Genomic DNA, 13,177 nt, shown 5'->3' on the forward strand with positions numbered 1-13,177 from the left:
TTAAAACATTAAATCTGTCAGTTTGGGACCATGCTCTGAAAACATATAGGAAAGGGTTGTTGTCTCTTTCATTATTATCGCCACCCGTTAGTTGGCCATATCTTGGGTTGGGCGTGGCTATCATTGGAAACAGACCTGACGGTCCTGGGGGGTCAATCTGTCCTCCCATATCCCTACCTGACGGGTCTTTCCCTATGTCTTCCTTATGGTGATTTGTTGTCATTAAATTTAATGCCTGTCTTGCTGAATCATATGGGCCTGGCGCGTCAGTGAAGGGGTTTTTTGATACTGGCTGATTAGACGGGCCGGGGGCAGGCACATATGGAGGAGGTGGTTTTGGGTGTTGTGGATCTTTTAGTTCACTACTTTGTTCATTTTTCTTTTTCTTTTTCTCTTCTCGCACCTTTGTGCGTTTATCATTTTCTGCCATCCAGGCTTTAAAATGTTGCCACTCTGTGAGACGTTTGGCTTTCTTTTTAAAGCTTTTTTCATTGTTTAGTTCCGCTTGGAGGGTCTCTTTTAAAGCAGTCACTGCAAAGGGAGTACATTGTCCCTCCCACGCAGGGCAGTTTAGTTTCTTTGGATTTCTCCATCTATTTGCGCTAATTAGTCCGGCGCCTGGACATTTTTTCTCTAGCCACTGCTCGTCAGCAGTGAGTTTTGTTGATTTATTACCCATTATTATTTTTTCCTCTTGTTATTATTATTTATTTATTTATAAATATATTTGCGTTTACACACACACATACACACCCGTGGTGCTTTCTCTGGCACGAGGAATGGGAGAGGCTATTGACACGGCCTTCTACTTTCAAGCTAGCCTTGAAAGCGGTGTCAATTTTATGTGATGAAACACAACCTTTTCCCGTTCCACCAGAACTCGAGCAACCAACGGTAAACAATTCGGTGGAGTAGTTCAGCCTCCTTAATGTGCTGTAAAATCAACTTACTCCACCAACAAAACAGTAAAACAACAGATTATACGCGTAATGAGTTTTTTATTCTGGGCAACACTGTGTCTTTCTACATTGCTCCAAGCCCTCTTTCAGGCGAGCTGCTTCGTAACCTCTACGAGTCCTTTTTCAGACGAGAATGTTACTATCCTGTCGTATTTTGACATTAAACTTGCTCCAAGCCCTCTTTCAGGCGAGCTGTAACCTCTACCAGTCCTTTTTCAGACGAGAATGTTACTTAATTAATCTGTCATACATTGACGGGAAACTATTTAATGTACAGACCACAGGTTGCCTCAGTCGTTTTGCGCAAGATGTGAGTGAGTGCTAAATATTCACCTGAGTTATTGTGTGGTTGCTTTGGTTTCCTTCATCAACCCCTGAAGTCGTGGACCTCTTATAAGAACGCTGGCCAGAACCCGAACGTCACGTCTCTGGACTTTATCCTCTGCCTGGAGAGGAGTCGACAGCGTGGGCTTCTCACGACGTCAGGACTTGACGAAGGTCTCCTATTGGAGCATTGAAAAAATATCAATGTCCACTCCGGCTCGAAGGACCAATTAAATGTTAAAGATATTTTATTATCAAAGTACTCAGATGCAATGAAATATCACTCAGACACTTAGAGCAGTTTTAAACGTGCACGGGTGAGAGACTCAGGGAGAGACTCACACACCTCCTTGGTGCAGTCTGGCTTTATTTATACACATCATGAAGCATACAAAAAAGGAAATATCATCCTTATCTTGTCAAGAAAACAGGTGTGGTTTATCAAAAAACTTCGTGTTCTCTACAAGGTTGTTTCTTACTCGTGGGTGGCGGTTTCCTGCTAGTGTGAAGGCAAACAGTGACAATGTGAAGGCAAAGACTGATAATGTGAAGGCAAGCAGTTTCCGTTATAAAGTAGGGAGCCAGCAATTAAAATATGCAGCTGGTTGAGTACAGAACAGAAATATAAACACTCTTAGCTGATTATTATATGAATAATAAAACCTTTAAAAGCAAAAATACTCTGACATATGAGTTCCCTTCTTCACTGTATTACTTTATTATACCAGCTATGAATCAAGAGACATACTTAAATTCATGCATATCTATGTGATGTATAATGATCAGTGAATTCTACTAAATTCATAAGTATTAGTGTCACTGGACGTTTCTGCCATTATTGGATCTATAGTGATGACTACAAGTGGGAATCACCAGACACTAAGTTCATAATGCGATGTTATTTTAACAGAACTACTTTGCCATCTGCTGAGAATTGCAGTAGTATATATCACATTCTTTCAACTGCAAATCATGCCCTCAAAGTTGAAGTTTTTATCTCACTTCAGTTATTTATTTATTCATTTATTCACTAAAACCTAACATACGACAGATTCAGTCTGCTATTGAATGGGGTGAAATTGGCATCTACATGCAGTCCTTTTCTGATAATACACCAGTTAATTGTAATATATCTTCAAACATCACCGTTGCTGTCTACATAGACAGAAATTCACATTTAACAGAAATGTATATTTAACTGTTGCACTAAGCAGTGTTCCTGTTTTATAGGAATATAACTAGAATATAACCAGCTGGCAGCCAGTTGTGTGGAGTACCTTTGAGTTGTGCTCGCTGACAATGACTCATTCAGACTGATGGCAGCATGTTAGCAATCCGTCTGTATTTATAAATTAGCTAGTTATCTGCAAACCTCCATCACTCACTCTGAGAGTGACTACAGTCAGAGTGCAGCTGTTTGCAGAAAGGTTACTTCCTATGAAGTGACCAGTGCAATCCCATTGCGATCAAACACACACACACTCCTGTTGATCACATAGGGTGAGATGTAAAATTTGACTAAATTTCACGTTTTGCTACTTATCGCTGCACCCCCTTTTCTTCTAGGTGGCCATATTGTGGTGATCATTCCCAGTTAAAATGTCTCATCGGAGTGGGCAAGAGGACCCAGAGCGCTACCTGTTTGTGGACCGGGCTGTGGTTTACAACCCAGCCACACAGGCTGACTGGACGGCCAAGAAGCTAGTGTGGGTCCCCTCCGAGCGCCATGGCTTTGAGGCGGCGGGTATCCGAGAAGAGCGTGGCGAGGAAGTGCTAGTGGAGTTGGCAGAGAATGGTAAAAAGGTGGTGATCAACAAGGATGACATCCAGAAGATGAACCCACCCAAATTTAGCAAGGTGGAAGACATGGCTGAACTCACCTGCCTGAATGAGGCGTCTGTGCTGCACAACCTGAAGGACCGCTACTACTCTGGACTCATATATGTGAGTGACTTAGACCTGGAGCCTTCAAAAGGTTCTTTTTTTTTTTTTTCTAACAGTTTACTGTAAACTCAACACACTGGTGGATGGTTGACCTCAAAATGATTTCTCTGGCTGTTCTGCTCGTTGCAGGCAGTTGTTTCGTGTTTAGTCACCTGTCTTACAGTCTTGGTTAAAAGTGAGATCTGATATTTATCCATCTTTGTTTAGGGAAAAAAGCAGCTCATCTGAGTGACTCATGACCACACAAACACACTCACATATTTGCACACAGAATGACTGACAGAGCTCTATGGTCTTAAATGCCATAACTTCTCTCTCACCTTGGCTAAAGACAGACCTTTGCCATAAACCTTGCTGGTGTCACCCTAACCCCCACATTCCTTTATTTTAGCTGTTTCTCAGATCACAAAACAACCCTATCAGTTCAGTTTTTCTCATCCACATGGCCATTTTTTAAAATATATTACACATGTAGACCAGTCAGGAAAATCTCTGGTGTCTGTATATCTAAATGTTTTGTAGTAGTGAATTTTTACGCAGTGTCTGGAGTGGTCTCTATCACTGCATCGCTTCTGTCCCCATAATCCAGTTTCACCACAGATGAAGCAGCTCTGTGACGCGATCTTGACCCATTTAGTGACATGTTTACCAGGAATAGAATGTGGGTTAGTTTTTACCTGAGAGACTGTGGTTCGGGCGCTGCTGGGTGACTCGTTGCACTTATAAATGAGCCTTTCATCCAACAAGATGTGATAAAGTGAATGCAGCAACGCATTGCAATCGTCAAATGCTTAAAAGTATTATTATAATTTGCCGCTACCAAAATGGAAGAAAGCGTTTCAGCAATTTCCCATATGGCTTGAATTTCCATGTCATTCCACCAGCTCCCTCTTCAGTTTCTTCCTAATACCATGGTGTCATGGTTTCAGTTTTTTTCTGGGTTCAGAATTGGCTTTGGTGCTTGTTAATTGTCCCCTTGCCTAAGAGAAATTGAAAACATATGTCTGACTGTGTTGGTTTTCTAAAAGGAAGAGAATTTTCTCCTGTTTAGCTCACTGTTAGAAAAAGAAACCCCCTGTGCTTGAAACTTCTTTCCAGTGCGTTTGACTTACCCCCCAGAGCTCTGATATATCTACTGCAGACATAATATAATGCCTACCCCAAGGCTGTGCTTTGAATTGAGATAATTGGAAAGACCTCTGTATCTGAGTCATAATATGATTCTGCAAGTCTTTTACAAGTTGAGGTCTGTACTAACTGTTTTTCTAAACCTGTAAAATATTTTCATAGGTTTGCCTTTAGGACACAATTACTGTTTTCAATAACCTAATATTAAAGGGACTCTGTAGTTTGGTCTAACTGTACTTAGAAGACCTATGTTGATAATCCCCAATATCACAATCCACATTCTAGCAGACAATGCAGGTTGTTGTGTATGTTTATACAGTACAGGACTTACTGTACCATGTCTTTATGTATCAGGTACTTAGAAACTAGGGGTGCAACGATACACAAAATTCACGGTTCGGTTCGATACTTTGGTGTCACGGTTCGATATTTTTTTGATACAAAAAAAAAATGTTCATGCCTATTTAATTTGTCATTTATTAAAATTATAAATATATATTTTAACTCAAAAGTACAGTTTTGAAATCACTCATCTTTGGAAAAGAGAGTTTATTACAGAGAAATGTCTCTTTCCAAAATAAAAGCTATACTACACGCTTCTTCTGGGCTATATTCTCAGCAGCATATTAAACATATCAGGTCCCCATAAGGAGAATCATGTGCTAACGGCTGTCTAAATGACTCGGGTAAAGTTTGTAGCATGCCTGCTTGTTGTTTTTGTCTGCTTCCACTTGTCTTTGCACTAGGATGATGTCGGAGTAAATGTCCAGTCATATTCGTTGTGTTCCCACTAGTGCTGTCAGCGTTAATCCCGTTGAAATGACGTTAACGCCACAACACGGCAAATCTCCGTTAACGAGTTACCGCAGATCGCCCCGTGCTTGGGGCTGGACGGCGTCAACACGTTAACGAGCAAACTGCGCTAACGCACTAGTTCCCACCAATGTAATTGAGCATTGCATGGCACATCCAACAAACTGTTTTACTTTTGTCCATGACGCCCTTACCTTCAGGGTCATACGTTACATGAAAACCAAAATAGTTCCAAAGGCCAGATCTGAATGAGGGTGGGGGAGGTTCAATTTGCCATGTTGCAACGAGAGCTTAACTTCTGTCTTGCTAGCTTGCCCTGCGCTCAGTGAATCTGCGTTCGACTACTCCGCCTAGGCTGCACTGTCGAGCGCAAATCCACTGAGCGCTCAACACAGACAGCATCGTCAGTAGAAAAGTTGATAAAATAAAAATTTTGTATTGTTCGATACATATGCGTACCGAACCGAAAGCACTGTTTCGAACGGTTCAATATTGATACGAGTATTGTTGCACCCCTATTAGAAACTGTATTGCTTTGAGAGAATGCCTCACACTGGTGTCCCTTGTGATGTTATATTATTTCATTTTCAATTGTGTAAGCTTTGAAAATTCAAGTTAAGTGGAGTAGACTGAGCTCCTGCTGAGCTAGATGAGTCAGTAGGTCAGTAATGCACATTCTGTATGTTAAGGTTACTGTGAAGAAAACAAATCTTATATATTGTTGCCGAAACATGCAGAAAAGTCAACTGTGGGCGTCCAGTAATTTTCCAGTGTGTATCTTTACTGTTAATTACAATCACACATCTGTTACTGGTCAGTGAAATCCTAGTTTCTGTGTGATTTTTCTATCCTGTACAGCCTCTTTTGTATGGCCCTTTGTAGAGCTGACGGCTTGTTTCGTGTAAAGTCAGGCCGCCTGTCAAGCTGGCTCACTAAATTTGGCACCTTTCTATCTGTACGGTGGTGAGTCACAGGCTAGCCACCATGCTACTCACTAGCTGGGCTACAAGCAAGCCTTTGTGTTGTTAGATAAGCCTCAGCTGTCAGAAAGCCTCAGCATTCTTCCACGGCAAAAAGACCATCCGTCTGTCTGTCTCCTGCCGCCTACTTCAGCTCTTCTGCTGCTCAGTGTCTGTCCTATCTTCATCAACTCAGTTCCTTTTCCCACACTCACTCTGCCTCTCCGCTCTGACGTACTTGTCCTGGAGAATAATGACATAGATTTTCTTTCTTTCTTTGTTTTATGGCATGCATTGGTTTTCTATAAGTATCAGCTGATATTCACTCTGTTGACCGATCATCAACTTCATATATCGCAGTTTTGCACTAAAAATGTGTATGAAAACTCTTACTTTAAACATCAGTATTGACCCACAATCCATTTCTTTCTTATTGATTTCAAATATTTGCGTAGTTCCTACACTATGGCCCTGCTCAGAATGATTACATTGTAATAGTGGATCTGCCTGCAGGTCTAGAGCAGGCGCAACCTAAGAAAGAGAAGAAAACCTGCATGGCCAGGCTCATCCTTATAACTTTGTAGAGAAAATGTTTTAATATGATTAGATTAAAGTCATCGGTTGACTTCTATTTCTGGAGGAACTTAGGTTGGTTATGATGTAACCTGTTGCTGTGCTATGATTGTTCTTCATTTTGCCTCTTAGATTTCTACAGAAATAAAATGTGTGGTGGATGTAATGCCATAGATTCATACAGCTTTTCTGATAGCATATAGTATGTTTTATATAATGGGCTCCACTGCCTCAAAGCTTATACATTTGATCGTTCTGCTGCTGCTGTTAAACTGATTGGATACCACACATACCAGTGTTTTACTTCAAAAGCCAAGTCTGAAGTATTTATTAGCTTTGCTATGAAATCAGTGAAGCAGAGCCCCGTTGGGGAACTGGTCAAAGTCTACTGTAGTCCACACAGATTAGTGGCGCCGAGCAAGTCTCTGCACTCAGAGTGCCCTTAACGGCTTTTGGAGTGGAGAAAGTCCCGTCAACGTAGGCCTGCTGTCTGACTGATCAGAGGTGGCAGATGGGGTCGGCTGTTGTGTCTGCTGTTGGCTATGTGTTGCTCAGCTGTTACTAGGCCACGGCATCCCCTCCCCTGGATCTGATTTCACAGTGGAAATATCACCTTCTCTTTCCTGGACTGGGCCAGGCATGGCTTCTTGTCAGGCGGTGTTAAGTTAGCTGTGTCCTCTGCTAGTTGGCAATAGCAGTTGTTAATGGTCTTCGTACTGGATTTATCCTGCAGGATATTTCACAATAAGAATATCCTTATTTTATTTCTCTCATATTTGCATATGTTTGAGGAATAATAACCACTTAATATTCTGGCATCATATTTTTTTTTCACTGTGACAAACCATTATGAATAAGAGAGGAGCTGAAAATAGTGTTTTATGACAAAAGACATTTTACTTGACCCTCAAAATGAACAAGAAATCTATAGATAAGGGCGGGTCTGCTCTGTGCAGTTTTAACCAAATAAAACATGAACATAGAATGTGATACAGCAAACTTCAAGTCCAGGTATCTCTCTGCAGCCACACCAGCTGCTTTTGCACTAAATGCTGCAGAACTAAACCATGGAAACAGAACAGACTCTCCATTTATAGTGGCTCCAGTTTTCAGATACGGGGGAATTAAATTTTCATTAGCCTTCGAAAAGGAGAGTGGAGAGTTAGAGTTTCAGCAGCTCTCTCCCCCTCATGTAGGGAGCAATTTACAGAAAGGATGAGAGCATGGCTAGGTGTTTTTTTACGCCTCTGCTTCTCCATTGGATTGGACCACAGGGAGCTCCGTCAGCTGGATCATTGCTCTGCTCTTCATCCTCGTCTGCCTCTCTCTACTTCATCGCCTTCTTTCTTCTGTATCAGCAGCACAGCATCAGTTGCTCAGTGCTGACTTAGGCCCCTGACTGAGCTGTTACGTAACAGCTACAGTACGCTGTGTGCTCTCCGGGTCCTTTGTGATCGTCTGCTGAGTCACTCAGGTAGACGTCCCAGTGCTGTACTCAGCCTTAGGTGCAGCGTTAATAATGAAGCAGGTGTCATGATGTGTGATGCTTTGATACAAAAAGATCCCAGAAGGAGATTGTTTTTCCAAATATTGTAGCTTTGTTTACTAGTTGTACTATATTAATGGCTGAGGAAGCGATAGAATAAATAGCTTTTTAAATATTTACGGCTCTTCAAAACAAAGGCTCTTATTATGGACAACAGTTCATGGAGCATTTGCCTTTTAAATTTATTTATTTCTGAACTGCATTTGTCATGTTGACAGTCAAAAGAGGAACCTGATCGTCAAAATAATTTCAGTTTCATAGATCAGATTTCTATTTCCGGACTTCTCCTCTGCTCGAGAGGTTTTAGTGATTGGTTTGTTGCCTATTTTTTTTGCAGGATTACTCAAAAGGCAACTGCTTGAAAATTTAACCAGAAGTGAAGTTGGGCCCAAAATAGAAGTTATTAACTCTTGGAATTGATCCAGATTGAATCTGGATCATCAACACTTAAGAGAGTGCACGATTGGGCATTTTGTGTAATATTTTTCACAAAACCACATCAAGTTGAAATAAAAATGAAATGAGGATTGTTCTGATGTTCTCAAGAAAATGGAGCAGACTCATCCAGACTCTGATATCCTTCTGGAACCCATGAGCTTAATTCAAGCATGGTCTCAAGTGAATTTTTTATCATTGGTGGAGATATGCACCTCTGGAATTATGTTCATGTTTTTGTAAGTAGTGTTAAGTAACACTGCACAAACATATCTGTAACTCCAAGTAGCTAGCAGAGAGGTGCCCGACTCTGGTGCCCAGGGTGTTTAGCCATCTCGGCCTCACAGATTTATAATATCCATCTATCTTTTGTTCAACATCTGGCTCTAATTTTTTTAGTTATATATGAGGTATTAACTCACTGAAAGAGGCATAACTCAAGGTATGCGTTATTATTACTTTCTTAAGGTTCAGTCACTATAGCTGTACTTTATATTCTGTAAATACAATGGAGATTTGTGTGGGCTCCTGGAATAAGCCTAGCATGTCAGTGTGAAGGTCATACTACCGTGAAGCAGCCTTTTCTCTGTGTCATCCATAGGGGAAATGTGAAGCCCCTATAGCATCTGCAGAATGAGCGAGAGCCACTGCCCCACCAGGGCCCCTCACGCCGTCTGCCTTGCTCTCTGGTTGAGTCAGATTCAGCCTACAGCATAGCTCAGAAGCCTTCGCACACACTCTCTAGGGAGACATTGTCAAGCTAATGGCATAGCCAAATGCAACACCGCAAGTCAGAAAGTAGGCTAAACATTTGCAGTGCACACTGTTTGCTCTAACATGAGTCTTTATAATATTCCATAAACTCATTATTCATATTAATGCGGTGCTGTTTTGGCTTAAAAAGGCTCTCTGGGTATTGCACACAGACAAGTGTCTGCTCAGTGTTTCATTTATCAGCATTCCCTCAGATCTGCTCTGCTCTGCGTCTATCACTGTCTTGCATGCCAGCTATGATGATGTAAGCTACCAAAATGTGGGTAATGACAAGTCTTCCTGCACTGATAAAATGCAAGCTAGATGATTTATAAAACCAGAAATGTACATGCTCCTTTCAATCTAAAAGACCTTAATGTTTTACACATCCTGTTTGTATCCACTTATGGTTCCATTGAGCCTTTATGTGATCATTGTGAGCAAACTTGAGAAACATCCACAACAGACCTAATCATATGTTCTTTTAGTTCTTAGAGAACTCTTTGATATTAACCTCCATGTTTGTTTGTTTCATATCTTTAAATACAGACATACTCTGGGCTTTTCTGCGTGGTCATCAACCCCTACAAGAACCTGCCCATCTATTCAGAGAACATCATTGAGATGTACAGAGGGAAGAAGAGGCATGAGATGCCTCCGCACATTTATGCCATCTCTGAATCAGCATACCGCTGCATGCTTCAAGGTATGTTACACATCTGCTCTTTGGAAATGGACCTTTTGCTATGATTACTTGAAAACTACAGTATGTAGTAAAATAAGTGATAAACACATTTAAAGGTAACTTAACTTATTAGCAAACAGGTATAATGGAAGCTGAAGAATTTTGGTGTTTATCTCACTTGCGAGCAGGATTGGGTTTGCCTGTATAGTGTTGGAGATTAGTGTGTGAATATAGTTGTGTAATGTATGTGGAAGGTCACAAGGTCAGAGAGGTGTCTGTTATCACTGAAGGGGTCAAGTAGCAGATTAACTATGTGGCAGGTTTTCCAGGTGTATGGCTGGGGTCAGTCAGTTAATTGGTAATTGCAGGGTAATGCAAGGCTGTTCAACACAGTCTTTATCCTTTAAACACCAGGCAAAGAGTTTTACATCAAAGCTTTAAGTTGCATCGTTTATTCTTAGCTTGTTCTCACAAATACTGGCCAGAGGTCTGCTAATGTAATGTTTTTGGCTCTCTACATAATTATTTCTCCAAACCATGAACTGATTTGCCTTTTAAACCACTGCAGTATTTTTTCCAAGCTGAAATGAAGACAGAAGTTTACTTTATAATGGTGGCATTTTTAGGAGAGCCTTAGACTGGATGTCTCAGATTAGGAGGGGGACATAAAATGGCATTTTCAGCCCCATGGTAGCTGAGAGCCGTAGCATTTCAACTTTCTAACTCAAGGCTTGGTAGTGCCAAAAGCCAAGGCTTGTTCCTCTGTCTCACTCTTATGGTGAACCATCGTACCATCTGCAATACCGCAGAACCACATGCAGGTTTGAAAAGAAAAAATGTGGTGCTTCAGCTTCCACTGAAATCACAGAACCACTGAGCCATAATCAAACACAGGGCAAAAATAGCGTAAGCTCCTGTATATGTTTGATATATGATGTAATGTAGTCCCAAAGAGTTGAGCTAAAAATCTCATCACTGGGGATGTTTTATAATTTAGGTAGAAATTTCAGTATTGACATCATAGTACAGTGGTATCTTTTACTATGCAGCACATAAGCACGTTTAAGTCTGCACTATGTCTTTAAAAGGTTAGATTTGTGCAGCCAAAACTTCTTACTTTGAATTTTCAGATACTGATTTAGTTTTTTATAGAAACACCGTAGTTCTGAGATCCTCTCCTTTTTGTTCAGTTTGAAAAACATGATTGTTTTGGAAATTTAAGCCAGGTCAGCTAAAAGGTTTAGTATATCATTGCTTTGTTTCAGATGAGCGTAATGTGCTGTGAGTTGCGAGAGTGAAGCCTCTAAGCTCCTAATAATGTGTGTAGCGAGAGGCTCGCCTGGTAGACCTGATGCCCTGTGACAAAGGAATTTATAGCAAAAGTAAAGGAGATACACAAAGGCAGGGCAGACACCGAAGGAGGCAAAGTGAGAAAGCAGGTTTTAAAAACATCAGTCTTCAAGTTGTCATTAACTTGACCTGCAGCACAGATTGGTTTTCATCTTGCAAATACACTGCATAGTTGGTTCATGTCTTGAGCTACAGCTGTTGCATACTTGAACTTACGGTGTAGCTGGAGCTCATCAAAATCCACCCGGCCTGCTGTAGGATAGACAGCAGGAAAAGGTTAATAGAGCATGCATTATTGGAAAAGAGTTGCACAACTTGTTTTGATGGTCTTTTATTGAAGCCCACACTAGTCTCCTTTTTGTAATTCTAAAAATGTCATCATGTGAGCATGATTACAATATAAAGACCCACAAGACACAAGGCCATGACCCAGTTTGAATACCAACTAATTGTTTTTGAATTTCTGATGTAGAAGGACTGCTGTGATAAGCAGAACCTTTATTAGAGTTTATCAGTGTTTAGACAGCTTTAGCCTGTCTGCTCTGAGCCATCGCGGTCACTAGAACAACAGTGTTCATGTCTCCCTGTTGTTTCTCTTGAGTCTTCTTTCACATCTGAGGGTTTTGATTCTTTAAATAGTGTGTTTATTTGTACCTGTTTCAGCTTTATGCGACAGTAAGAGGCCTTTCCCACTAGTACCTGCTCATGTTAACTTGGCAAGGCTCGACTCAGTTTTTAGGGTTTTTCATTAGGTGGTAATACCTGGTACCTGGTACTTTTTTTGGAGTACCTATTCGGCCAGGGCTCCAAGTGATCTGAGCTGATGTGGCTTCACTCAATGAGTCATGAGAGCATCACCTCCACAAAATCAAATTAAAATTCAAAACCTGGCAACGAGGGAAATGGCTACACAAAAAAACAACGCTGTGGTCCCTGAGTTTGACCTATATCCATAGACAAAGCAGAAGGCATACCATCACCATACCATCACCATACCATGGCATTCGTGTCACATGCAAATGACATCACGGGACTTTCGGCAGTATCACTATAAAAACACTACACGCGTTAGGTGGTGCTGGGTTGTGATGGAAAATGTCCAAAGTCGAGTAGATATAAGTGAAAAAGGGCTATAACTGTCTGGTGGACCTGCTGCAGCTGTAAAGCTTCAGGGTTTGTGTGTCTGACTGATGTGCTGAAGGCTTCCTGTCATGACCTCAGGCTGTTCTCTGGTCTCTGCTTTCAGCGACTCTCGCCACTCCAGGGAAGTCATAACTGGCCAAAAGTCACATTCAGTTATTTAAAAAATAAGAAAATCGCCCACGTTTAGACCATGTGTAGAGGCCCAGCCAGTATATTGAGATATATATCTGCTTGTAGAGGTACATTTGTTTCAACAGAAACATGTCTTTTAATGGATCAAAGTACTAACACATACTAAATAAATCATATCAAATCCGAAGTACCTCCAAATGGGACTTTAACTAACTTCCTCTGAGGCAAGTTGTGAACTCTCTGCCAGCTTTACCACATGGTTGTTGCTGAAAGATTTCAGGCCTAAATTGACCTTGGATCTGATTTTTAAAGTTTGGTTTTGGAACTTTTAAGGTGGCTCGTGTAGAGTTAGATCCCAAAGTTCTGGGAAAACAAATTTATATAACATGAGGTTAATGTTGCACCTTAATTATATAGCTCCTGTCTTTGTATA

The 13,177-nt window shown here is 41.0% G+C and overlaps 1 protein-coding gene across 5 annotated transcripts in view; it reads left to right on the forward strand.

Moving 5' to 3' along the window:
- The window catches only part of LOC113021218 (myosin-10), a 76,721-nt gene that overhangs the window by 8,544 nt on the left and 55,000 nt on the right, over positions 1 to 13,177 (forward strand). For 4 of the 5 annotated variants that reach the window (XM_026165740.1, XM_026165735.1, XM_026165738.1 and 1 more), the window contains exons 2-3: positions 2,850 to 3,227; positions 9,984 to 10,140. In XM_026165740.1, the coding sequence (XP_026021525.1) occupies positions 2,883 to 3,227; positions 9,984 to 10,140 (502 nt within the window). In that variant the 5' untranslated portion in view covers positions 2,850 to 2,882. The remainder of the gene's footprint in view (positions 1 to 2,849; positions 3,228 to 9,983; positions 10,141 to 13,177) is intronic. The other variant, XM_026165739.1, reaches the window with a different exon arrangement.

This window comes from Astatotilapia calliptera, chromosome 4 (genome assembly GCF_900246225.1).
Source record: "Astatotilapia calliptera chromosome 4, fAstCal1.2, whole genome shotgun sequence".
In the NCBI taxonomy this organism is placed as follows: domain Eukaryota; kingdom Metazoa; phylum Chordata; class Actinopteri; order Cichliformes; family Cichlidae; genus Astatotilapia; species Astatotilapia calliptera.